Here is a 19,438-nt window from a genome sequence, read left to right as displayed (position 1 = left end):
CCTACACCACCCTCTCCCCGAATTCCATCTGACCCCAGACACTGATCAACCCCACCCTATACCACCCTCTCCCCGAATTCCCTCCTACCCCAGACTCTGACCAACCCCACCCCTACACCACCCTCTCCCCGAAATCCCTCCTACCCCAGACTCTGACCAACCCCACCCCTACACCAAACTCTCCCCGAATTCCCTGTCTGACCCCAGACACTGACCAACCCCACCCCCTACACCACCCTCTCCCCGAATTCCCTGTCTGACCCCAGACACTGATCAACCCCACCCCTACACCACCCTCTCTCCGAATTCCCTGTCTGACCCCAGACACTGATCAACCCCACCCTACACCACCCTCTCCCCGAATTCCCTGTCTGACCCCAGACACTGATCAACCCCACCCTACACCACCCTCTCCCCGAATTCCCTGTCTGACCCCAGACACTGACCAACCCCACCCCCTACACCACCCTCTCCCCGAATTCCCTGTCTGACCCCAGACACTGATCAACCCCACCCTACACCACCCTCTCCCCGAATTCACTCCTACCCCAGACTCTGACAAACCCCACCCCTACACAAACCTCTCCCCGAATTCCCTGTCTGACCCCAGACACTGACCAACCTCACCCCTACACCACCCTCTCTCCGAATTCCCTGTCTGACGCCAGACACTGATCAACCCCACCCCTACACCACCCTCTCCCCGAATTCCCTGTCTGACCCCAGACACTGATCAACCCCACCCTACACCACCCCCTCCCCGAATTCCCTGTCTGACCCCAGACACTGACCAACCCCATCCATACACCACCCTCTCCACGAATTCCCTATGTGACCCCAGACTCTGACCAACCCCATCCATACACCACCTTCTCCCCGAATTCCTGTCTGACCCCAGACACTGACCAACCCCACCCTACACCACCCTCTCCCCGAATTCCCTGTCTGACCCCAGACACTGATCAACCCCACCCCTACACCACCCTCTCCCCGAATTCCCTGTCCGTCCCCAGACACTGATCAACCCCACCCTTACACCACCCTCTCCCCGAATTCCCTGTCTGACCCCAGACACTGATCAACCCCACCCTATACCACCCTCTCCCCGAATTCCCTATGTGACCCCAGACTGTGACCAACCCCACCCCTACACCTCCCTCTCCCCGAATTCCCTGTCTGACCCCAGACACTGATCAACCCCACCCCTACACCACCCTCTCCCCGAATTCCTGTCCAACCCCAGACACTGACCAACCCCATCCATACACCACCCTCTCCCCGAATTCCCTGTCCGACCCCAGACACTGATCAACCCCACCCTATACCACCCTCTCCCCGAATTCCCTCCTACCCCAGACTCTGACCAACCCCACCCCTACACCACCCTCTCCCCGAAATCCCTCCTACCCCAGACTCTGACCAACCCCACCCCTACACCAAACTCTCCCCGAATTCCCTGTCCATCCCCAGACACTGATCAACCCCACCCTACACCACCCTCTCCCCGAATTCACTCCTACCCCAGACTCTGACAAACCCCACCCCTACACCACCCTCTCCCCGAATTCCTGTCCAACCCCAGGCACTGACCAACCCCACCCCTACACCACCCTCTCCCCGAATTCCCTGTCTGACCCCAGACACTGACCAACCCCATCCATACACCACCCTCTCCCCGAATTCCCTGTCTGACCCCAGACACTGATCAACCCCACCCCTACACCACCCTCTCCCCGAATTCCCTGTCTGACCCCAGACACTGACCAACCCCATCCATACACCACCCTCTCCCCGAATTCCCTGTCTGACCCCAGACACTGATCAACCCCACCCCTACACCACCCTCTCCCCGAATTCCCTGTCTGACCCCAGACACTGACCAACCCCATCCATACACCACCCTCTCCCCGAATTCCCTGTCTGACCCCAGACACTGATCAACCCCACCCACCACCCTCTCCCCGAATTCCCTCCTACCCCAGACTCTGACCAACCCCACCCATACACCACCCTCTCCCCGAATTCCCTGTCCGTCCCCAGACACTGATCAACCCCACCCTTACACCACCCTCTCCCCGAATTCCCTGTCTGACCCCAGACACTGATCAACCCCACCCTATACCACCCTTTCCCCAAATTCCCTATGTGACCCCAGACTGTGACCAACCCCACCCCTACACCTCCCTCTCCCCGAATTCCCTGTCTGACCCCAGACACTGATCAACCACACCCCTACACCACCCTCTCCCCGAATTCCTGTCCAACCCCAGACACTGACCAACCCCATCCATACACCACCCTCTCCCCGAATTCCCTGTCCGACCCCAGACACTGACCAACCCCACCCCTACACCACCCTCTCCCCGAATTCCCTCCTACCCCAGACTCTGACCAACCCCACCCCTACACCACCCTCTCCCCGAATTCCCTGTCTGACCCCAGACACTGACCAACCCCATCCATACAACACCCTCTCCCCGAATTCCCTGTCTGACCCCAGACACTGATCAACCCCACCCACCACCCTCTCCCCGAATTCCCTCCTACCCCAGACTCTGACCAACCCCACCCATACACCACCCTCTCCCCGAATTCCCTGTCTGACCCCAGACACTGATCAACCCCACCCCTACACCACCCTCTCCCCGAATTCCCTGTCCATCCCCAGACACTGATCAACCCCACCCTCTCCCCGAATTCCCTGTCTGACCCCAGACACTGACCAACCCCACCCCTACACCACCCTCTCCCCGAATTCACTCCTACCCCAGACTCTGACCAACCCCACCCCTACACCACCCTCTCCCCGAATTCCCTGTCCATCCCCAGACACTGATCAACCCCACCCCTACACCACCCTCTCCCCGAATTCCCTGTCTGACCCCAGACACTGACCAACCCCACCCTACACCACCCTCTCCCCGAATTCCCTGTCCGTCCCCAGACACTGATCAACCCCACCCTACACCACCCTCTCCCCGAATTCCCTGTCTGACCCCAGACACTGACCAACCCCACCCTACACCACCCTCTCCCCGAATTCCCTGTCTGACCCCAGACACTGACCAACCCCACCCCTACACCACCCTCTCCCCGAATTCCCTGTCCGTCCCCAGACACTGATCAACCCCACCCCTACACCTCCCACCCCCTGAATTCCCTGTCCGACCCCAGACACTGACCTCGCTCAATCTCTCAGTGATCTTCCCATCCAACACTGACCCCTCTCCATGTCCTTCCAATTGGAGCCTGGCCACATCCCCCTCGCCTACCTGTGATGTAGAGGGCACTGCTCTGGTTGGAGTGGACCTCGGCGACGGTGACGTGGGGCAGACACTTGGTGATCTTGCGGGTGGACAGCTGCACAGTGTAGGACCTTGGCTGGTCCAGCTGCGTTTCGTTGATGGTCAAGCTGTACATCTTACCATCGTCTGGGAGAGGAACGAGAGGGTGAACCTTTGGCACCCAGTCTGATGCCAAGGTCCACCCAACCCTGAGAACAATCCTCAGGCAGGCAGACCGACAGCCCACACAAACTGGCCATTAACGTCGAGTTTGGGTGGGAAGGGTTAGTCTCCGAGGAACGGTTGCACATACTGGGGTTGTCGGCTGCAGTCGAGTTGGGCGGATTGAGATGGCTGGTAAGAGTGTTGTGGGGGAGTCCAGCATTCAGGGGCAATGTGGGGAAACTCCTTCCTTCACAGCAGGTGAAGGCCCAGAGCCATCAAATGCTCCTCGTAACGTTTCAATCCAGGGATTATTCTCAAGAACCTCCTCTGGACCCAGCACAACATATCTTCTGATTACAAACAAAACAGAAAGTTTACAAGAATGTTGCTGGGACTTGAGGTTCTAAGTCATAGGGAAAGGTTGAATAGGTTAGAACTTTATTCCTCCTGGAGCATAGGAGAATAGGGGGGAGATTTGATAGCGGTATACAAAATTATCAGGGATATAGATAGGGTAAATGCATGGAATTTCCCTTCAGGATTGGCGAGAATAGAAATCTTAGATTAAATTTTTAAAGGGAACCCAAGGGGAACTTCTTCACCCTCTGAGTGGAAGCGGCTTCGATTGTGAAACTTGAGAAGTTTGCACGAGTACCTGGAAGGGAGGGACATGGAGGACCATGGTCCAAGTGCGAGTTGATGGGCTAGACAGAATAACAGTTTGGCACAGACTAAATGGGCCAAAGGGCCTGTTTCTGTGCTATAGTGTTCTGTAACTGTCACAGGCAGAGTTTTTAAACAGATTTCAGAAACTCTCAGAAAGGGATATGGATGAAAGAAGGGCTATGTGGGAGGGATGGGTTAGATTTATTCTGTACTGAGTTTACATAGATTAAAGATTAGTTTTATTTGTCACATGTACAAAGCATCAAAATATTCAATAAGTGTACCACTTGCGTCAGTGACCAACACAGTCCGAGGGCATTCTGGGGGCAAGAGTCACCATGCTTGCTGCACCTACATTGTATGCCCATAACATACCAACTCTACGTCCTCGGAATGTGGGAGGAAGCCCACACAGTCATGGGGAGGACGTACAAATTCTTTACAAAGGCAAGTTACTGGCACATTAAAACTAATTGCCTGAGGCAGATGGGGCTCATCAGCCATTGTTGGCAGCTCATCTAGGTGAAGGCAACCTCTGATCTCAAACCTCTGCTGTCTTGGGCTTTGGGAGTAAAACCCAGAGCTGGAGTCCCCAAGGCAGTCCTGCATTGAGTTCAATACCGACTGGCAACTGGCAACATTGAGCTCAGCACCGACTGGCAACTGGCAACATTGAGCTCAGCACCGACTGGCAACTCGGTGGCAACATTGAGCTCAGCACCGACTGGCAACTCGGTGGCAACATTGAGCTCAGCACCGACTGGCAACTGGCAACATTGAGCTCAGCACCGACTGGCAACTGGCAACATTGAGCTCAGCACCAACTGGCAACTCGGTGGCAACATTGAGCTCAGCACCGACTGGCAACTCGGTGGCAACATTGAGCTCAGCACCGACTGGCAACTCGGTGGCAACATTGAGCTCAGCACCGACTGGCAACTGGCAACATTGAGCTCAGCACCGACTGGCAACTGGCAACATTGAGCTCAGCACCAACTGGCAACTGGCAACATTGAGCTCAGCACCGACTGGCAACTCGATGGCAACATTAAGCTCAGCACCAACTGGCAACTGGCAACATTGAGCTCAGCACCGACTGGCAACTGGCAACATTGAGCTCAGCACCGACTGGCAACTGGCAACATTGAGCTCAGCACCGACTGGCAACTCGGTGGCAACATTGAGCTCAGCACCGACTGGCAACTGGCAACATTGAGCTCAGCACCGACTGGCAACATTGAGCTCAGCACCGACTGGCAACTCGGTGGCAACATTGAGCTCAGCACCGACTGGCAACTGGCAACATTGAGCTCAGCACCGACTGGCAACTGGCAACATTGAGCTCAGCACCAACTGGCAACTCGGTGGCAACATTGAGCTCAGCACCAAATGGCAACTGGCAACATTGAGCTCAGCACCGACTGGCAACTGGCAACATTGAGCTCAGCACCGACTGGCAACTTGGTGGCAACATTGAGCTCAGCACCGACTGGCAACTGGCAACATTGAGCTCAGCACCGACTGGCAACTGGCAACATTGAGCTCAGCACCGACTAGCAACTCGGTGGCAACATTGAGCTCAGCACCGACTGGCAACTGGCAACATTGAGCTCAGCACCAACTGGCAACTGGCAACATTGAGCTCAGCACCGACTGGCAACTCGGTGGCAACATTGAGCTCAGCACCAACTGGCAACTGGCAACATTGAGCTCAGCACCGACTAGCAACTCGGTGGCAACATTGAGCTCAGCACCAACTGGCAACTGGCAACATTGAGCTCAGCACCGACTGGCAACTGGCAACATTGAGCTCAGCACCAACTGGCAACTGGCAACATTGAGCTCAGCACCGACTGGCAACTGGCAACATTGAGCTCAGCACCGACTGGCAACTGGCAACATTGAGCTCAGCACCGACTGGCAACTCGGTGGCAACATTGAGCTCAGCACCGACTGGCAACTGGCAACATTGAGCTCAGCACCGACTGGCAACTGGCAACATTGAGCTAAGCACCGACTGGCAACTGGCAACATTGAGCTCAGCACCGACTGACAACTTGGTGGCAACATTGAGCTCAGCACCGACTGGCAACTGGCAACATTGAGCTCAGCACCGACTGGCAACTCGGTGGCAACATTGAGCTCAGCACCGACTGGCAACTGGCAACATTGAGCTCAGCACCGACTGACAACTTGGTGGCAACATTGAGCTCAGCACCGACTGGCAACTGGCAACATTGAGCTCAGCACCGACTGGCAACTCGGTGGCAACATTGAGCTCAGCACCGACTGGCAACTGGCAACATTGAGCTCAGCACCGACTGGCAACTCGGTAGCAACATTGAGCTCAGCATCAACTGGCAACTGGCAACATTGAGCTCAGCACCGACTGGCAACTGGCAACATTGAGCTCAGCATCAACTCGGTGGCAACATTGAGCTCAGCACCGACTGGCAACTGGCAACATTGAGCTCAGCACCGACTGGCAACTGGCAACATTGAGCTCAGCATCAACTGGCAACTGGCAACATTGAGCTCAGCACCGACTGGCAACTCGGTGGCAACATTGAGCTCAGCACCGACTAGCAACTCGGTGGCAACATTGAGCTCAGCACCGACTGGCAAATGGCAACATTGAGCTCAGCACCGACTAGCAACTCGGTGGCAACATTGAGCTCAGCACCGACTGGCAACTGGCAACATTGAGATCAGCACCAACTGGCAACTGGCAACATTGAACTCAGCACCGACTGGCAACTCGGTGGCAACATTGAGCTCAGCACCGACTAGCAACTCGGTGGCAACATTGAGCTCAGCACCGACTAGCAACTCGGTGGCAACATTGAGCTCAGCACCGACTGGCAACTGGCAACATTGAGATCAGCACCAACTGGCAACTGGCAACATTGAGCTCAGCACCGACTAGCAACTCGGTGGCAACATTGAGCTCAGCACCAACTGGCAACTGGCAACATTGAGCTCAGCACCGACTGGCAACTGGCAACATTGAGCTCAGCACCGACTGGCAACTGGCAACATTGAGCTCAGCACCGACTGGCAACTCGGTGGCAACATTGAGCTCAGCACCGACTGGCAACTGGCAACATTGAGCTCAGCACCGACTGGCAACTGGCAACATTGAGCTCAGCACCGACTGGCAACTCGGTGGCAACATTGAGCTCAGCACCGACTGGCAACTCGGTGGCAACATTGAGCTCAGCACCGACTGGCAACTCGGTGGCAACATTGAGCTCAGCACCGACTGGCAACTGGCAACATAGAGCTCAGCACCGACTGACAACTTGGTGGCAACATTGAGCTCAGCACCGACTGGCAACTGGCAACATTGAGCTCAGCACCGACTGGCAACTGGCAACATAGAGCTCAGCACCGACTGACAACTTGGTGGCAACATTGAGCTCAGCACCGACTGGCAACTGGCAACATTGAGCTCAGCACCGACTGGCAACTGGCAACATTGAGCTCAGCACCGACTGGCAACTGGCAACATTGAGCTCAGCACCGACTGGCAACTGGCAACATTGAGCTCAGCACCGACTGGCAACTCGGTGGCAACATTGAGCTCAGCACCGACTGGCAACTGGCAACATTGAGCTCAGCACCAACTGGCAACATTGAGCTCAGCACCGACTGGCAACTCGGTGGCAACATTGAGCTCAGCACCGACTGGCAACTGGCAACATTGAGCTCAGCACCGACTGGCAACTGGCAACATTGAGCTCAGCACCGACTGGCAACTGGCAACATTGAGCTCAGCACCGACTGGCAACTGGCAACATTGAGCTCAGCACCGACTGGCAACTGGCAACATTGAGCTCAGCACCGACTGGCAACTGGCAACATTGAGCTCAGCACGGACTGGCAACTGGCAACATTGAGCTCAGCACGGACTGGCAACTGGCAACATTGAGCTCAGCACCGACTGGCAACTGGCAACATTGAGCTCAGCACCAACTGGCAACTGGCAACATTGAGCTCAGCACCAACTGGCAACTCGGTGGCAACATTGAGCTCAACACCGACTGGCAACTGGCAACATTGAGCTCAACACCGACTGGCAACTGGCAACATTGAGCTCAGCACCGACTGGCAACTGGCAACATTGAGCTCAGCACCGACTGGCAACTGGCAACATTGAGCTCAGCACCAACTGGCAACTGGCAACATTGAGCTCAGCACCGACTGTCAACTGGCAACATTGAGCTCAGCACCAACTGGCAACATTGAGCTCAGCACCAACTGGCAACTGGCAACATTGAGCTCAGCACCGACTGGCAACTGACAACATTGAGCTCAGCACCAACTGGCAACTGGCAACATTGAGCTCAGCACCAACTGGCAACTGGCAACATTGAGCTCAGCACCGACTGGCAACAGGCAACATTGAGCTCAGCACCAACTGGCAACATTGAGCTCAGCACCAACTGGGAACTCGGTGGCAACATTGAGCTCAGCACCGACTGGCAACTGGCAACATTGAGCTCAGCACCAACTGGCAACTCGGTGGCAACATTGAGCTCAGCACCGACTGGCAACTCGGTGGCAACATTGAGCTCAGCACCGACTGGCAACTGGCAACATAGAGCTCAGCACCGACTGACAACTTGGTGGCAACATTGAGCTCAGCACCGACTGGCAACTGGCAACATAGAGCTCAGCACCGACTGACAACTTGGTGGCAACATTGAGCTCAGCACCGACTGACAACTTGGTGGCAACATTGAGCTCAGCACCGACTGGCAACTGGCAACATTGAGCTCAGCACCGACTGGCAACTGGCAACATTGAGCTCAGCACCAACTGGCAACTCGGTGGCAACACTGAGCTCAGCACCGACTGGCAACTGGCAACATTGAGCTCAGCACCAACTGGCAACTGGCAACATTGAGCTCAGCACCGACTGGCAACTGGCAACATTGAGCTCAGCACCAACTGGCAACTGGCAACATTGAGCTCAACACCAACTGGCAACTGGCAACAATGAGCTCAGCACCGACTGGCAACATTGAGCTCAGCACCGACTGGCAACTGGCAACATTGAGCTCAGCACCGACTGGCAACATTGAGCTCAGCACCGACTGGCAACTCGGTGGCAACATTGAGCTCAGCACCAACTGGCAACTGGCAACATTGAGCTCAGCACCGACTGGCAACATTGAGCTCAGCACCGACTGGCAACATTGAGCTCAGCACCGACTGGCAACTCGGTGGCAACATTGAGCTCAGCACCGACTGGCAACTGGCAACATTGAGCTCAGCACCGACTGGCAACTGGCAACATTGAGCTCAGCACCGACTGGCAACTGGCAACATTGAGCTCAGCACCGACTGGCAACTGGCAACATTGAGCTCAGCACCGACTGGCAACTGGCAACATTTAGCTCAGCACCGACTGGCAACTGGCAACATTGAGCTCAGCACCGACTGGCAACTGGCAACATTGAGCTCAGCACCGACTGGCAACTGGCAACATTGAGCTCAGCACCAACTGGCAACTGGCAACATTGAGCTCAGCACCAACTGGCAACTCGGTGGCAACATTGAGCTCAACACCGACTGGCAACTGGCAACATTGAGCTCAACACCGACTGGCAACTGGCAACATTGAGCTCAGCACCGACTGGCAACTGGCAACATTGAGCTCAGCACCGACTGGCAACTGGCAACATTGAGCTCAGCACCAACTGGCAACTGGCAACATTGAGCTCAGCACCGACTGTCAACAGGCAACATTGAGCTCAGCACCAACTGGCAACATTGAGCTCAGCACCAACTGGCAACTGGCAACATTGAGCTCAGCACCGACTGGCAACTGGCAACATTGAGCTCAGCACCAACTGGCAACTGGCAACATTGAGCTCAGCACCAACTGGCAACTGGCAACATTGAGCTCAGCACCGACTAGCAACTGGCAACATTGAGCTCAGCACCAACTGGCAACACTGAGCTCAGCACCAACTGGCAGCTCGGTGGCAACATTGAGCTCAGCACCAACTGGCAACTCGGTGGCAACATTGAGCTCAGCACCGACTGGCAACTGGCAACATTGAGCTCAGCACCAACTGGCAACTGGCAACATTGAGCTCAGCACCAACTGGCAACTGGCAACATTGAGCTCAGCACCGACTGGCAACTGGCAACATTGAGCTCAGCACCAACTGGCAACTCGGTGGCAACATTGAGCTCAGCACCGACTGGCAACTGGCAACATTGAGCTCAGCACCAACTGGCAACTGGCAACATTGAGCTCAGCACCAACTGGCAACTCGGTGGCAACATTGAGCTCAGCACCGACTGGCAACTGGCAACATTGAGCTCAGCACCAACTGGCAACTGGCAACATTGAGCTCAGCACCAACTGGCAACTCGGTGGCAACATTGAGCTCAACACCGACTGGCAACTGGCAACATTGAGCTCAACACCGACTGGCAACTGGCAACATTGAGCTCAGCACCGACTGGCAACTGGCAACATTGAGCTCAGCACCGACTGGCAACTGGCAACATTGAGCTCAGCACCAACTGGCAACTGGCAACATTGAGCTCAGCACCGACTGTCAACTGGCAACATTGAGCTCAGCACCAACTGGCAACATTGAGCTCAGCACCAACTGGCAACTGGCAACATTGAGCTCAGCACCGACTGGCAACTGACAACATTGAGCTCAGCACCAACTGGCAACTGGCAACATTGAGCTCAGCACCAACTGGCAACTGGCAACATTGAGCTCAGCACCGACTGGCAACAGGCAACATTGAGCTCAGCACCAACTGGCAACATTGAGCTCAGCACCAACTGGGAACTCGGTGGCAACATTGAGCTCAGCACCGACTGGCAACTGGCAACATTGAGCTCAGCACCAACTGGCAACTCGGTGGCAACATTGAGCTCAGCACCGACTGGCAACTCGGTGGCAACATTGAGCTCAGCACCGACTGGCAACTGGCAACATAGAGCTCAGCACCGACTGACAACTTGGTGGCAACATTGAGCTCAGCACCGACTGGCAACTGGCAACATAGAGCTCAGCACCGACTGACAACTTGGTGGCAACATTGAGCTCAGCACCGACTGACAACTTGGTGGCAACATTGAGCTCAGCACCGACTGGCAACTGGCAACATTGAGCTCAGCACCGACTGGCAACTGGCAACATTGAGCTCAGCACCAACTGGCAACTCGGTGGCAACACTGAGCTCAGCACCGACTGGCAACTGGCAACATTGAGCTCAGCACCAACTGGCAACTGGCAACATTGAGCTCAGCACCGACTGGCAACTGGCAACATTGAGCTCAGCACCAACTGGCAACTGGCAACATTGAGCTCAACACCAACTGGCAACTGGCAACAATGAGCTCAGCACCGACTGGCAACATTGAGCTCAGCACCGACTGGCAACTGGCAACATTGAGCTCAGCACCGACTGGCAACATTGAGCTCAGCACCGACTGGCAACTCGGTGGCAACATTGAGCTCAGCACCAACTGGCAACTGGCAACATTGAGCTCAGCACCGACTGGCAACATTGAGCTCAGCACCGACTGGCAACATTGAGCTCAGCACCGACTGGCAACTCGGTGGCAACATTGAGCTCAGCACCGACTGGCAACTGGCAACATTGAGCTCAGCACCGACTGGCAACTGGCAACATTGAGCTCAGCACCGACTGGCAACTGGCAACATTGAGCTCAGCACCGACTGGCAACTGGCAACATTGAGCTCAGCACCGACTGGCAACTGGCAACATTTAGCTCAGCACCGACTGGCAACTGGCAACATTGAGCTCAGCACCGACTGGCAACTGGCAACATTGAGCTCAGCACCGACTGGCAACTGGCAACATTGAGCTCAGCACCAACTGGCAACTGGCAACATTGAGCTCAGCACCAACTGGCAACTCGGTGGCAACATTGAGCTCAACACCGACTGGCAACTGGCAACATTGAGCTCAACACCGACTGGCAACTGGCAACATTGAGCTCAGCACCGACTGGCAACTGGCAACATTGAGCTCAGCACCGACTGGCAACTGGCAACATTGAGCTCAGCACCAACTGGCAACTGGCAACATTGAGCTCAGCACCGACTGTCAACAGGCAACATTGAGCTCAGCACCAACTGGCAACATTGAGCTCAGCACCAACTGGCAACTGGCAACATTGAGCTCAGCACCGACTGGCAACTGGCAACATTGAGCTCAGCACCAACTGGCAACTGGCAACATTGAGCTCAGCACCAACTGGCAACTGGCAACATTGAGCTCAGCACCGACTAGCAACTGGCAACATTGAGCTCAGCACCAACTGGCAACACTGAGCTCAGCACCAACTGGCAGCTCGGTGGCAACATTGAGCTCAGCACCGACTGGCAACTGGCAACATTGAGCTCAGCACCAACTGGCAACTCGGTGGCAACATTGAGCTCAGCACCAACTGGCAACTCGGTGGCAACATTGAGCTCAGCACCGACTGGCAACTGGCAACATTGAGCTCAGCACCAACTGGCAACTGGCAACATTGAGCTCAGCACCAACTGGCAACTGGCAACATTGAGCTCAGCACCGACTGGCAACTGGCAACATTGAGCTCAGCACCAACTGGCAACTCGGTGGCAACATTGAGCTCAGCACCGACTGGCAACTGGCAACATTGAGCTCAGCACCAACTGGCAACTGGCAACATTGAGCTCAGCACCGACTGGCAACTGGCAACATTGAGCTCAGCACCAACTGGCAACTGGCAACATTGAGCTCAGCACCAACTGGCAACTGGCAACATTGAGCTCAGCACCAACTGGCAACTGGCAACATTGAGCTCAGCACCGACTGGCAACATTGAGCTCAGCACCGACTGGCAACATTGAGCTCAGCACCGACTGGCAACTGGCAACATTGAGCTCAGCACCGACTGGCAACTCGGTGGCAACATTGAGCTCAGCACCGACTGGCAACTCGGTGGCAACATTGAGCTCAACACCGACTGGCAACTGGCAACATTGAGCTCAGCACCGACTGGCAACTGGCAACATTGAGCTCAGCACCAACTGGCAACATTGAGCTCAGCACCGACTGGCAACTCGGTGGCAACATTGAGCTCAACACCGACTGGCAACTGGCAACATTGAGCTCAGCACCGACTGGCAACTGGCAACATTGAGCTCAGCACCGACTGGCAACTGGCAACATTGAGCTCAGCACCAACTGGCAACTGGCAACATTGAGCTCAGCACCAACTGGCAACTGGCAACATTGAGCTCAGCACCAACTGGCAACTGGCAACATTGAGCTCAGCACCGACTGGCAACTGGCAACATTGAGCTCAGCACCGACTGGCAACTGGCAACATTGAGCTCAGCACCAACTGGCAACTGGCAACATTGAGCTCAGCACCAACTGGCAACTGGCAACATTGAGCTCAACACCAACTGGCAACTGGCAACAATGAGCTCAGCACCGACTGGCAACATTGAGCTCAGCACCGACTGGCAACTGGCAACATTGAGCTCAGCACCGACTGGCAACATTGAGCTCAGCACCGACTGGCAACTCGGTGGCAACATTGAGCTCAGCACCAACTGGCAACTGGCAACATTGAGCTCAGCACCGACTGGCAACATTGAGCTCAGCACCGACTGGCAACATTGAGCTCAGCACCGACTGGCAACATTGAGCTCAGCACCGACTGGCAACTCGGTGGCAACATTGAGCTCAGCACCGACTGGCAACTGGCAACATTGAGCTCAGCACCGACTGGCAACTGGCAACATTGAGCTCAGCACCGACTGGCAACTGGCAACATTGAGCTCAGCACCGACTGGCAACTGGCAACATTGAGCTCAGCACCGACTGGCAACTGGCAACATTTAGCTCAGCACCAACTGGCAACTGGCAACATTGAGCTCAGCACCGACTGGCAACTGGCAACATTGAGCTCAGCACCGACTGGCAACTGGCAACATTGAGCTCAGCACCAACTGGCAACTGGCAACATTGAGCTCAGCACCAACTGGCAACTCGGTGGCAACATTGAGCTCAACACCGACTGGCAACTGGCAACATTGAGCTCAACACCGACTGGCAACTGGCAACATTGAGCTCAGCACCGACTGGCAACTGGCAACATTGAGCTCAGCACCGACTGGCAACTGGCAACATTGAGCTCAGCACCAACTGGCAACTGGCAACATTGAGCTCAGCACCGACTGTCAACAGGCAACATAGAGCTCAGCACCAACTGGCAACATTGAGCTCAGCACCAACTGGCAACTGGCAACATTGAGCTCAGCACCGACTGGCAACTGGCAACATTGAGCTCAGCACCAACTGGCAACTGGCAACATTGAGCTCAGCACCAACTGGCAACTGGCAACATTGAGCTCAGCACCGACTAGCAACTGGCAACATTGAGCTCAGCACCAACTGGCAACACTGAGCTCAGCACCAACTGGCAGCTCGGTGGCAACATTGAGCTCAGCACCGACTGGCAACTGGCAACATTGAGCTCAGCACCTACTGGCAACTCGGTGGCAACATTGAGCTCAGCACCAACTGGCAACTCGGTGGCAACATTGAGCTCAGCACCGACTGGCAACTGGCAACATTGAGCTCAGCACCAACTGGCAACTGGCAACATTGAGCTCAGCACCAACTGGCAACTGGCAACATTGAGCTCAGCACCGACTGGCAACTGGCAACATTGAGCTCAGCACCAACTGGCAACTCGGTGGCAACATTGAGCTCAGCACCGACTGGCAACTGGCAACATTGAGCTCAGCACCAACTGGCAACTGGCAACATTGAGCTCAGCACCGACTGGCAACTGGCAACATTGAGCTCAGCACCAACTGGCAACTGGCAACATTGAGCTCAGCACCAACTGGCAACTGGCAACATTGAGCTCAGCACCGACTGGCAACATTGAGCTCAGCACCGACTGGCAACTGGCAACATTGAGCTCAGCACCGACTGGCAACTCGGTGGCAACATTGAGCTCAGCACCGACTGGCAACTCGGTGGCAACATTGAGCTCAACACCGACTGGCAACTGGCAACATTGAGCTCAGCACCGACTGGCAACTGGCAACATTGAGCTCAGCACCAACTGGCAACATTGAGCTCAGCACCGACTGGCAACTCGGTGGCAACATTGAGCTCAACACCGACTGGCAACTGGCAACATTGAGCTCAGCACCGACTGGCAACTGGCAACATTGAGCTCAGCACCGACTGGCAACTGGCAACATTGAGCTCAGCACCAACTGGCAACTGGCAACATTGAGCTCAGCACCAACTGGCAACTGGCAACATTGAGCTCAGCACCGACTGGCAACTGGCAACATTGAGCTCAGCACCGACTGGCAACTGGCAACATTGAGCTCAGCACCGACTGGCAACTGGCAACATTGAGCTCAGCACCAACTGGCAACTGGCAACATTGAGCTCAGCACCGACTGGCAACTGGCAACATTGAGCTCAGCACCAACTGGCAACTCGGTGGCAACATTGAGCTCAGCACCGACTGGCAACTGGCAACATTGAGCTCAGCACCAACTGGCAACTGGCAACATTGAGCTCAGCACCGACTGGCAACTGGCAACATTGAGCTCAGCACCAACTGGCAACTGGCAACATTGAGCTCAGCACCAACTGGCAACTGGCAACATTGAGCTCAGCACCGACTGGCAACATTGAGCTCAGCACCGACTGGCAACATTGAGCTCAGCACCGACTGGCAACTGGCAACATTGAGCTCAGCACCAACTGGCAACTGGCAACATTGAGCTCAGCACCAACTGGCAACTGGCAACATTGAGCTCAGCACCAACTGGCAACTGGCAACATTGAGCTCAGCACCGACTGGCAACTGGCAACATTGAGCTCAGCACCAACTGGCAACTCGGTGGCATCATTGAGCTCAACACCGACTGGCAACTGGCAACATTGAGCTCAGCACCAACTGGCAACTGGCAACATTGAGCTCAGCACCAACTGGCAACTGGCAACATTGAGCTCAGCACCGACTGGCAACTGGCAACATTGAGCTCAACACCAACTGGCAACATTGAGCTCAACACCAACTGGCAACATTGAGCTCAGCACCGACTGGCAACTCGGTGGCAACATTGAGCTCAACACCGACTGGCAACTGGCAACATTGAGCTCAGCACCGACTGGCAACTCGGTGGCAACATTGAGCTCAACACCGACTGGCAACTGGCAACATTGAGCTCAGCACCGACTGGCAACTGGCAACATTGAGCTCAGCACCGACTGGCAACTTGGTGGCAACATTGAGCTCAGCACCAACTGGCAACTGGCAACATTGAGCTCAGCACCGACTGGCAACTGGCAACATTGAGCTCAGCACCGACTGGCAACATTGAGCTCAGCACCGACTGGCAACTGGCAACATTGAGCTCAGCACCAACTGGCAACTGGCAACATTGAGCTCAGCACCGACTGGCAACTGGCAACATTGAGCTCAGCACCGACTGGCAACTGGCAACATTGAGCTCAGCACCGACTGGCAACTGGCATCATTGAGCTCAGCACCGACTGGCAACTGGCAACATTGAGCTCAGCACCGACTGGCAACTCGGTGGCAACATTGAGCTCAGCACCGACTGGCAACTGGCAACATTGAGCTCAGCACCGACTGGCAACTCAGTGGCAACATTGAGCTCAGCACCGACTGGCAACTCGGTGGCAACATTGAGCTCAGCACCGACTGGCAACTCGGTGGCAACATTGAGCTCAGCACCGACTGGCAACTGGCAACATTGAGCTGAACACCGACTGGCAACTGGCAACATTGAGCTCAGCACCAACTGGCAACTGGCAACATTGAGCTCAACACCGACTGGCAACTCGGTGGCAACATTGAGCTCAGCACCGACTGGCAACTCGGTGGCAACATTGAGCTCAGCACCGACTGGCAACTGGCAACATTGAGCTCAGCACCGACTGGCAACTCGGTGGCAACATTGAGCTCAGCATCAACTGGCAACTCGGTGGCAACATTGAGCTCAGCACCGACTGGCATCTGGCAACATTGAGCTCAGCACCGACTGGCAACTGGCAACATTGAGCTCCGCACCGACTGGCAACTGGCAACATTGAGCTCAGCACCAACTGGCAACTGGCAACATTGAGCTCAGCACCGACTGGCAACTCGGTGGCAACATTGAGCTCAGCACCGACTGGCAACTCGGTGGCAACATTGAGCTCAGCACCGACTGGCAACTCGGTGGCAACATTGAGCTCAGCACCGACTGGCAACTCGGTGGCAACATTGAGCTCAGCACCGACTGGCAACTCGGTGGCAACATTGAGCTCAGCACCGACTGGCAACTGGCAACATTGAGCTCAGCACCGACTGGCAACTGGCAACATTGAGCTCAGCACCGACTGGCAACTGGCAACATTGAGCTCAGCACCGACTGGCAACTCGGTGGCAACATTGAGCTCAGCACCGACTGGCAACTGGCAACATTGAGCTCAGCACCGACTGGCAACTCGGTGGCAACATTGAGCTCAGCACCGACTGGCAACTCGGTGGCAACATTGAGCTCAGCACCGACTGGCAACTCGGTGGCAACATTGAGCTCAGCACCGACTGGCAACTCGGTGGCAACATTGAGCTCAGCACCGACTGGCAACTGGCAACATTGAGCTCAGCACCGACTGGCAACTGGCAACATTGAGCTCAGCACCGACTGGCAACTCGGTGGCAACATTGAGCTCAGCACCGACTGGCAACTGGCAACATTGAGCTCAGCACCGACTGGCAACTCGGTGGCAACATTGAGCTCAGCACCGACTGGCAACTGGCAACATTGAGCTCAGCACCGACTGGCAACTGGCAACATTGAGCTCAGCACCGACTGGCAACTGGCAACATTGAGCTCAGCACCGACTGGCAACTGGCAACATTGAGCTCAGCACCGACTGGCAACTGGCAACATTGAGCTCAGCACCGACTGGCAACTCGGTGGCAACATTGAGCTCAGCACCGACTGGCAACTCGGTGGCAACATTGAGCTCAGCACCGACTGGCAACTCGGTGGCAACATTGAGCTCAGCACCGACTGGCAACTCGGTGGCAACATTGAGCTCAGCACCGACTGGCAACTCGGTGGCAACATTGAGCTCAGCACCGACTGGCAACTTCTGCGACGCTGCTGGTGCCTGACTGAACTGGTCTCTGCCATTCCTTCAGGTTCATCAGACGCTTGGAGAGGGGGAGCTTGCTCTCCATATCGTACTGCCCAGGCTTGCGCATCTAGACAGCTGGGACACAACATCTGAACGGTGGAGGCCCAAAATCATAGGAAATGTTCAGCAAAGTATCGAGGTAGTGTTCATGGGCTCAATACCCATTGAAATCGAATGGCAGAGGGAAAGAAACTGTTCCTGAATCGCTGAGTGTGTGCCTTCAAGCTTCTGTATCTCCTTCCTGATGGTAACAATGAGAAGAGGGCATGCCCTGGGTGATGGAAGGAATGGAGGGTTATGGGCTGAGTGCAGGTCAGTGGGACTAGGTGAGAGTAAGCGTTCGGCATGGACTAGAAGGGCCGAGATGGCCTGTTTCCGTGCTGTAATTATTATATGGTTATAGGGTTAATGATGGATATAACATTTTGGGCTGGAAGACTATACTGTTCTATGACCCCATGTCTTAAAATTTCTCACAATACTCCAAGTATGGTCTGAACACCACCTCACTTCTTGTGCTAGTTTTTTAAATATATATTTCTCATTGTAACTTCTAATAATTTATTTTGTATTGCACTGCGCTGCAACAACTTTTACAGCATACTCTATGTCAGCAATAATAAGCCCAATTTTGATTCCAGCCGGGAGGAGAGGGGGCAGACTGGGGATGAAGTTGCAACCCTGTCTTCCAAAACGCCCCTTCACACCCCTCACATGGACACTGCCCAGGCTTACCTGTCAAGAGGAGCAAAGACCTTTCTGTTTCTTGTCCCACCAGCTTAATCTTCTTGAACCGCATGGAAGAGTGGAAGGTCATCTTGAATACTCGCTGTCCACTGGACTGGAGGTACACCTCCACACAGTCACATGCACAGGCAGCATCACTTGTGTCCTGGGCGACCAAAGGAGAAATCTCCCTTGTACCCAGCACATATAAATATTTCCTGTAGATTGTGTCATTTCTCGGGTCAGTGGCAAACTGGAAACAGGAACAAACATTAAATTCTCACCTTGGAGAAACAAGATCCTAAAGAAAACCTGTGAAACAGACACCGTCCCATCACACACTCCCGGGGTCAGACACAGAG

At 55.1% G+C, this 19,438-nt stretch overlaps 1 protein-coding gene across 1 annotated transcript in view; it reads right to left on the bottom strand.

Moving 5' to 3' along the window:
• Window positions 1-19,438, bottom strand: part of LOC140728751 (F-box only protein 24-like) — a 51,994-nt gene that overhangs the window by 10,177 nt on the left and 22,379 nt on the right. Inside the window, exons 4-5 of the mRNA XM_073047698.1 lie at window positions 19,086-19,329; window positions 3,273-3,431 (exon numbers count right to left, since the gene is read on the bottom strand). Coding sequence (XP_072903799.1) covers window positions 3,273-3,431; window positions 19,086-19,329 — 403 coding nt within the window. The remainder of the gene's footprint in view (window positions 1-3,272; window positions 3,432-19,085; window positions 19,330-19,438) is intronic.

This window comes from Hemitrygon akajei, chromosome 6 (assembly GCF_048418815.1).
Source record: "Hemitrygon akajei chromosome 6, sHemAka1.3, whole genome shotgun sequence".
Classification (NCBI taxonomy): domain Eukaryota; kingdom Metazoa; phylum Chordata; class Chondrichthyes; order Myliobatiformes; family Dasyatidae; genus Hemitrygon; species Hemitrygon akajei.
This window is presented reverse-complemented; position numbering and strand designations above follow the sequence as displayed.